Source organism: Plectropomus leopardus, chromosome 15, assembly GCF_026936395.1.
Source record: "Plectropomus leopardus strain MGB_pleo_1.0 chromosome 15, ASM2693639v1, whole genome shotgun sequence".
Taxonomy (NCBI): Eukaryota; Metazoa; Chordata; class Actinopteri; order Perciformes; family Serranidae; genus Plectropomus; species Plectropomus leopardus.
Window position 1 is genome coordinate 10,960,852 of NC_142190.1, and position 8,623 is coordinate 10,969,474.

Here is an 8,623-nt window from a genome sequence, read left to right on the forward strand (position 1 = left end):
CAAGACACTAAACATTCTTAGCCCCGCTGACTTCCATCCATTCCATCCCTTGCGACTTACTGACACTGATCTGCATCCATTCCACCGATTCCTAGCAACTGACCTCCATCCTCTCCAAAGCCCCTGACCTCTGTGGATTCCCATCCATTGTCCTCCATCAATTTCTCTCCATCGATCTCCATCCAATCCCAGCCACTGACCTCTTTCCATGCCTTGCTCCTGAGCACCACTGACCCCCATCCTCCCCTAGCCACGAACTCCCACCCATTTCATCCATCTCTAACTGCCAATATCCATCTATTCGCCATTGGCCTCCATCCCTCGTCACTTGCATCCATTATTTGCCACTGACAGCTGGCCAGCTTCTTCCCTCATCCCATCTTACCAGCAAGAGGTGTTTCGACCCTCCAGTAAATATAATTTATCTCCAATTTTAGCAGATGGAAAAGTGCCTCACAGTCAAATAGAGAGATACGTATTTCAGGACAATGGTTGGAAGACAAAATATTGTAATTATATCTGGTCTCGGTTGCATACAGTTACGTAATTTATAAGAAATCCACGTCTCTTTATTACAGTTCCACTTTTTTTTTTGCTGAAACATGTATGATGTTCCGGATCCTAATCTATAAATTGCTCCAAAGGAAACACACATTTGAATGTAGAATGCATTAGTCATCTTCCGTTGACTTACTTCCAATTTCCCGGCGAAGATAAATGGTTTCATTCTGTTGCACTTATGCCAATGAGATAAGATAGACGACGGGCAGTCTGTCAGTGCATCTTCCAGGGGCTGGAGCGTTGCCAAAAACTGCTTCATATTCCCAGGCCTTTTCTTGCTGGGTACAATTAGGAACATGGTGTCCTGGTACCTGGCCAACACACTGACTGATGCTGATTCACTTCCACTGACCTCCAATAAGACAGGCTGTGGCGCCATTATGGGGAGATGTTGAGATTAAGGGTGGTACTTCTATGGATAACCTTCATGTCAATAAATCAAATTGAAAGATTGATGAGGTGTATACAGGAGATGTTCTGTATGCAGTGGATCTGATTCTGTATTCAGTACACGTGCACATGGTCCTATATACCACAGATATTGCGTAAGCAGTGATTCTTAAAGGGTTTTTTATGCAGAAGACCTTGTGCGAATGCTATGGCTCTCCCGTGAGAAGGTCATTTGTCTAGTGATGTAATTGGTGCTGCATGACGTAATGAAAATCCCCTCAAACATTTGCATATTATCTAATGTACACTGTAAAATCTAATCTTACTTAAAAAAGCCTTTGAAAGTGACTGCATCGACAAAGGAAGTACATGTAACTACTAATCTTAATTTATCTATGTTTTAAGTGTAGTTGAAATCTTGTTGATGAAGTTCACAGATCTGCGAGTTCTGTTTTAACATGTTTGAAAATACAAATATGATTGACTAGTTTGCAACCAGCAGAATACAGACTTATAACACAGTCAACTTGGTTTATTGGAGTTGCTAATACTTAGAAAGAACAAAGTCATTTTATTTGTTATTTTTAAGTGGCAACGATTTCACAAAATTAACTATGAATGTGTCCTCTATCTATCTAAATTTTGAGTAAACTTAATTGAATGTAAAAAAAACATAAATTAAGATTATTAGTTATATTGGCTTTTGCTTTTTCAGGGCAATCAGTTTCCTAGATTATTTTAAGGTAAGATCAACTTGTCAGATTTTACAGTGTACTATGGAAATTGCACAAGTAGTTATTCTTAAAGGGTTTGTATGCAGGAGACCCTGTGCAAATGCTATGGATCTTCTTGGGAAGGTCATTTGTGTAGTGAGGTAAATGAGCGTTGCATGACATATTGAAAATCCATTCAAAAATTTGCATATTATTTAATATATACTGTAAAATCTGGCAAGTTGACTTAAAATAATCTTCCTCTCCTTTAAAAAGTAAATATTACTATTAATTTAGAGGGGGTTTTTATATCTAAGTGACAAGTTTATTTGAAATGTAGTTGTATTTACTGAATTTTGTGAAGTTATTTCAACTTAAAAATTACAAGTGAAATTACCTTGATCTTTCTAACATGTTTTAGAAAATACAAATATTATTCAGCAGTTTGCAAATAGCATAATACAGAATTATAGCATTGTAAACTGGGTACTGAAGTTGCTAAAACTTAAAAAGATTGATTTAAATTCACTTGTCATTTTTAGGTTGCAACAAATTTACAAAATCAAGTAAATACAACAGAGTTTTAAGTAAACAACAATTAGATGTAAAGTAACCATAAATTAATATAATTTGTTCAATTTACTTTTTCAGACACTCAATTACCAAGATCAGCTTGTCAGAATTTGCAGTGTATCATATAAATTGTGTAAGCAGTATGCGGGAGACCCTGTGCAAATGCTGTGGATCTCCATTATTGACATAAATGAGCGTTGTGTGACGTATTGAAAATCTATTTAAACATTTGCATATTATGTAGTGTATGGCATTATATGGGGTGAATGGTGGGAATTTGTACCAGCCAACAAGTGTTAAAGGTTACTGACACATTCAAAGGATTAACATAATGTAAGTATTTATTTATAAACTTAGAATATTACATATTTTCCTTTGATAAGGCAGGTTATATGAACTCCAGAAAGATGATGTTACTGTAAAACATTCCAGCTCTCATAATGGCATACATTTACAGTGAATTCATATAATAAATGACACAGAATTTCTAGTAGGCCCACTATGATACAATATGAAGGATTTTTAAAACATAAAGACGGGCTCAAACTGAAACCCTCTGTTGGAAGGATCCTCAATTTATTACATGTCAGAGAATACATTATAAATACTCAAAAATGAAAATACTATATAAGCGCTAAAACTTACTATCTGACACATTTAAAAAAATCTTATGTGCAATACTACAGCAAAAAGTCTTGCATCCTGTCAGGCTAACTAGAGCTACCTACAGATGTCTACCAGACATTGGAGGACAGTACTTTAGGCAAATATGCTAAGTCACTTAATTTAAGGAAAAAATACTACGCAAACAAATAAGCCATTTTTCTACAGCCTATATGCAGCTTTGCACTGCCTAACAGCACCACAACATCCATTATAGTCTAACTACATACTGGTAGTGTGTCAGAGAGACATGCCAAGGAAGATCAGCGAGCCATTATGGTCTGTGTTGTGTCACCAACTCTTAATAATTTAGCACAACCGTGTGTCACATCCCAAGGAGGATTTAAAGTTTAAACATCTTTGAGGTTTAACCCTTTGAAACCTGGAGCGACATCACATTTCTAGTGCTGCTTTCAGACGCCTATTACAAGTATTTCAACCTTTGAGCATTTGAGCAAATTGGATTTTTTCCCCCAAATTTGGGAGAAAAAGGCAATTAGCAACTTGGTGAGAAATGTTCCAAAAATTGCAAGAATTTAGTAGAAAAAGAGAAAATAAACAACATAACCCCATCACTTTTTTTTTTTTTTTTTTTTAAATTTGATCGAGGTATTTTCAGGGTAAGGTGAAGTATTTCTTGTCACTTAGAATAGTTAACTTATTATGGTGTAAGTGTATTTTTAACCTTAATTTTTATGTCCAAGCCATGTGATACCATGCTGTCCACTGTGTATTGTTTTCCCTTTGGTTAATGTATTCTCGTGTATTTAATGTTATGCAGCTGTGCCTAGCACTTTTTTGCCCAAGACAAATTTCCTTTAGGACAACAATGGGTTTTTTTAAAGAAAAAAAAGAAAAGAAAGGAAGAAAGAAATAGATATAGAAATGTTTTCTAAAAAAAAAAAAAAAATAAAAAAAGGAAAACGTCTACAGAAAAAAACTGGGGAAAATGTAGAATTATCATAGTTACGTGTTTTAAATTAGGTTACAGAATTATTATATATTTTTAAGCACACCCTCATGTCATTTCCTTATTTGTTTGTAAGTTTATTCATTTATTTTCAAGTAATAGTCTTGTACTTTTTACTAATATCTTTGCAAATTTTGGGGTAATTGTCATTGTCTTCTTTCCATGTTTCTGAGGAAAATAAAGCCAATTTGCTCAAATTTCAAAGGGTTAAACAATGTCTTAGGCTGGGGAAGAGGAAGAGGTCCAAAAGTCAAAGCAGGCAAATACTTTATACAGTGCCATAAGGAATTACCGGTTGGCTAAATACTAGTGTATTAGGAAGGTGTGTGGCCTCATAGCTAACCTACGCCACTGTAGTACTACCTCTATTCTGCTCAGTATTCTGCATTAATGTTTCTAAGTCATCTACAAGCAGCAGAGATGGGTGTGGGAGTTCTTTGTGCCTTATTGCTTTTCCTGTTTATTCCACAGTCTCATTCCCTGAAGAGAGAACCCCAGTAATGAATCCTAAAACCCGGAAATCTGTTAGCATTTCAACACCTCCAGTTCCCTTGTCTCAAACTCAATGGGTTTTCTGAATGGGTTTTTTGGTTAGAAGTCTGAAATAAGGCCTGTGGTTAACACAAGCTGAAGGGACTTTCTTGTTCTGTTTTACGTCAGTAAATACCTCACTTGTGTACTTTGAAGTTTTTATGTGTCTTAAAAACATCATTGCTAACAAGTGGCTAACGAGTCATCGCGCCGCATCACGCCGCGTCGTGCCGAACACAGCTTTGCAGCCTCATGGTGGTGGCGACGCGACCATAGTGTAGTTTATTATAGTTTATTTCTGGCAATTGCATTTAGGGTTTAAAAATCCTGAAGGTGGTGTTCATCCGTGGAGATTATCTTGCTGAACAATACCTGTAAGTATCATAAACATTTGTTTACCACAGAGCTTATTTTCTAGAATGATCCAGAATCCAATGGAAAAATACAACGCTGCAGTTAGCCTCAGACTCAGCAGTTAAGGAGAGATTTAAGGGAAGCGTAATTTGCAGTGCTTAGTGACCGATTTTCGACTTTTTGCACCTCCTACTGTGGTGAAAGCATGTTTGATGTTTTAAGTAAAGCCTCAGCGCTGTCTGAAATGCACTTTCAAGTTTGTGAAACCCTCATTCTATTTGTGAAAATCCCCCCCTAAAAAGTACATTTTACTGTGTTTTTCACATGTCGACCACATTGACCACTACACTTAGGCTGGTCAAATCAGAACTAGATGATCCTAGAGAAGATTATTTAAAACACAATTGCAGACTTGTGACAACTTTTTCTATTTGTGAAAATGCTAAAAATTAAGATTTCACTCTGTTTTTTGCATGCAAACCACACTGAACCGGGTCCAGATCAAAAACCGCTATACCTAAACCAGTCAAATCTGAACTAGATTATCCCAAAGATAAAGATTATTCAGAACACTATTTCAGACTTGTTAAACCCTTATTCTATTTGTGAAAATGTAAAAAAAAAGGAGATTTTACTGCATTTTTGACATCTAAACCACATTGGAACAGGTCTCTCCAGGAAATCCATTACACTTGGAGTGGTCAAACCTGGACTAGATTATCCCAAAGAGGCTAAAGATTATTTAAAACACAATTTCTGATTTGTGAAACCTTTACTATATTTGCAAAAGACAGTTAAATGTACTTTTCTTTTGTATTTTCACAAATAGAATAAAGTTTCCACAAATGTGAGAATGGGTTTCAGACAACGCTGAGGCTTTACTTAAAACGTCTAACATGCTTTAAGCATTGTAAATTACATTTCCTTTAACCCTCCACTTAATTGCTGAATCAGAAGCTGTGAATCAGAAGCTAACTCCAGCGTCATTGGAAAAATCCCATAGGCTTTTTGACGAGGGAACCAGGGCAACGTTGGCTTCCGGGTTGGCCTACAGAAAAACGTCATCCCTGGGGCACTCTGGTTGCACTAAGTTAACAGTCAAGAGGAACTGTCTCGTGCAGCACCTGTTTGCCCTCCGTGGCGTCCCCGCCGCTCTCCGCGCTCTGGCACGAGAGCTTCTCCTCACATCTCACAGGTCGGACGATGATGCACGGCCTCGCGGGCTCCCCGCTCGTTCCGGCACCGCGCGCGGGGCTGCGACTGTCGCGCTCGTATTCCTCCTGCGCGCGCTGGATCTTCCTATTCCGGAGCTTCCTCTTGTGGAAGTGGAACGTTGCCAGGGAAACGAGGATGATCCCCACGAGCACGGCCACCAGCACGAGGAGCGCGAGGGTGGAGGAGAACGGTGGAAAAAAGCTGAGCTGCTCCGCGCAGGTGCCGTTATTGGCCTGGAAATGCCCGTGACAGCGGTGCAGCGGCACCGGCAGTCCCGAGGCCTCTGAGGTTCTGGTTGTCATCCGGTCCACTTTTACCGGCCACTCGTGTCTCTCTGACCCCAGTACCCTTCGTGCTCTCCGGGCTCAGCGCGGTGACACCGGCCCGCGCATGTGGTTACCTGCACCGAAAAGAAGACACACGAGAACCGCTCAGAACAATCAGATACCCGCCCACCTGCCCATCCTCACCCGGTCCAGGCTTCACCAGTAACACCAGTTTGAGAGCATTTAAACGGGCAGAGCTGAAGTTAGCTTAACATTCGTAGATTCCGATTCAGCAGTTAAGGGGGGAGTTAAGGGGAATATAATGCTTAGTGATAGATTCGCAGCTTTTTGCACCTCCTACTGTGGTCAAATAGTTCTAGTTACTCGGTAGACGTCTTGACTAAAGCCTCAGCATTGTCTTAAAACCTTTATTTTCATTGGGAAAATGCAAAATGAGACTTTACTGTATTTTTCACATGGAAGACCACACTGAACCAGGTCTCTCTTGAAATCCACTGTAGGCTACTGAGGTCAAATCTGAATTATCCAAGCAAGGTTTAAGTTTATTTTAAATACAGTGTCAGATTTGTGAAATTTTTATTCTATCTGTGTACATGACAAAAAAGCAACATCTCAATTTTTTGCTTTAGCAGAAATAGAATATCAGTTTCACTAATCTTAAATTACATATTAAATAATCTTTAGCCTCTCTGGGATAATCTGCTCCAAATTTAATCCATCTGAGTACAGTGGTTTTTGACCTGGTCCGTTGTGATCTACATGTGAATAATGCATTAAAATCTCAGTTTTTAGCAGTTTCAAACAAAGAAAAAAGGTTTCACAAATCTGAAATTGTATTTTAAAAAGTCTTATGTTTCTCTGGGATAATCTAGTCCAGATTTGACCCGTTTAAGTATAATGATTTTTGATCTGGACCTGGTCCAATAAGGTCTACATGTGAAAAATACCCCTTTTTTGCATTTTCACAAATATAATAAATGTTTCACAAATGTGAAATGGTGTTTAAGACAACGTCGAGGCTTGACTCAAAACGTCTAACATGCTTTCACCACAGTACGAGGTGCAAAAAGTCGAGAATCGGTCGTTTAGATTTGCAAATTACGTTCCCCTTAGCTCTCCCCTTAACTGCTGAGTCGGAAGCTACGAATACGAAGCCAACTTCAGCGTCGTCAGTGCACACCATTGCACACTGAATCACTATGTTAGATAAAACCTAACAACCATTACAAGAGCACATGCTCAATTAGAAAAAACGGACGTTGCTTTGCATATAAAATGGAGTAGAAGTCAGGATAATACATCATCTATTGTATTGTGTAGGCCTACGAGATTTAGCCATCCTTTCCTGCACTCCAACGCGGCATCGTTGTCTAATGTTAGAGAATAACGTCTGCATTTGGTGCACCTCAAGCCATATAAATTAAAATGAAGCCGATTCTTACCTGATGAAATTGTCAGTGCGGGGAACAGTCCGTGAGTGGGGAGCCGATATGAGTAAATGGGAGAACAGGATCACGGTGACGCATTTCATACAATGAGATGCTGCTGCTGAGCTCCGATCACTCAGGACGCTTTGATTGCCGCAATCCGCTCAGTCTGCATCCAGGACAGCGCTTCCACAGCTAAATACTATAAGTAACAGGGGAAAATCCCTCAGTGTGCACCAAAGTTGAGTTTGAAAATGCGATTATAAAAGAGCTGTGTTCTGGTTTTTCCTAGAAAAGCGCCCCTTCCTCCGGTCATCCGCTGCTCCGCTCAGCATCTGAATGAAGAGCTGCAGCTGCATTAAAGGTCCCGTAGTCAGCTGGCAGGGCTTTTTTTTTCTTCTAATGTAGTCTATGTATTACAGACACCAGAGTGCTTTTATTGCGCTCTGATCTCTATATTCACAAAACCTTATTCTCTTCATGAATCAAATAAAGAATAAACTCAGAAGTAAATTATTTCAGTAACCATTGGCATTCCTGAGGGTGTGGTCACTCAAATGCTGCATGATTTGAAGCGTTTAAGCCTCATTATGGGGGGTGTAACTAATGTCTACCTGGCATGCATTCATTTTAGCTAATATAACTATAGGATTTTTGTCAATAATTAGCTTTTTCCATGATTTATGGAAAGGAAAAGTTGAAAAAATCGAATATTTATGGACATCTATGGAGTTTGTGAGTCATTATAGAATATGTGCTTGGTAAGCATAGGTGTGGATTTAGGGAGGGACGCAAGGGACACCTTTAATATTTTGTACATGTGCATTTGTCCCAAAAACATGAAAGCAGCAGATGACTTTTATTTTGACAAAAATATAAACACTTACACAATAAATTGATGCAGAAATGACACAAATGGTGCAAAAAATCAGAATGCAG

The 8,623-nt window shown here is 38.8% G+C and overlaps 1 protein-coding gene across 1 annotated transcript; it reads right to left on the reverse strand.

Annotated features, from left to right (window-relative positions):
* Positions 1-2,560: 2,560 nt before the first annotated feature.
* LOC121953100 (uncharacterized protein C11orf87 homolog) lies at positions 2,561-8,139 on the reverse strand. Its single transcript, XM_042500048.2, has 2 exons — positions 7,700-8,139; positions 2,561-6,370 (listed from the first exon to the last, which is right to left on the reverse strand). Exon 2 carries the CDS (start codon positions 6,270-6,272, stop codon positions 5,847-5,849), a length of 426 nt encoding a protein of 141 aa, XP_042355982.1. The 5' UTR covers positions 6,273-6,370; positions 7,700-8,139; the 3' UTR covers positions 2,561-5,846.
* Positions 8,140-8,623: the final 484 nt, after the last annotated feature.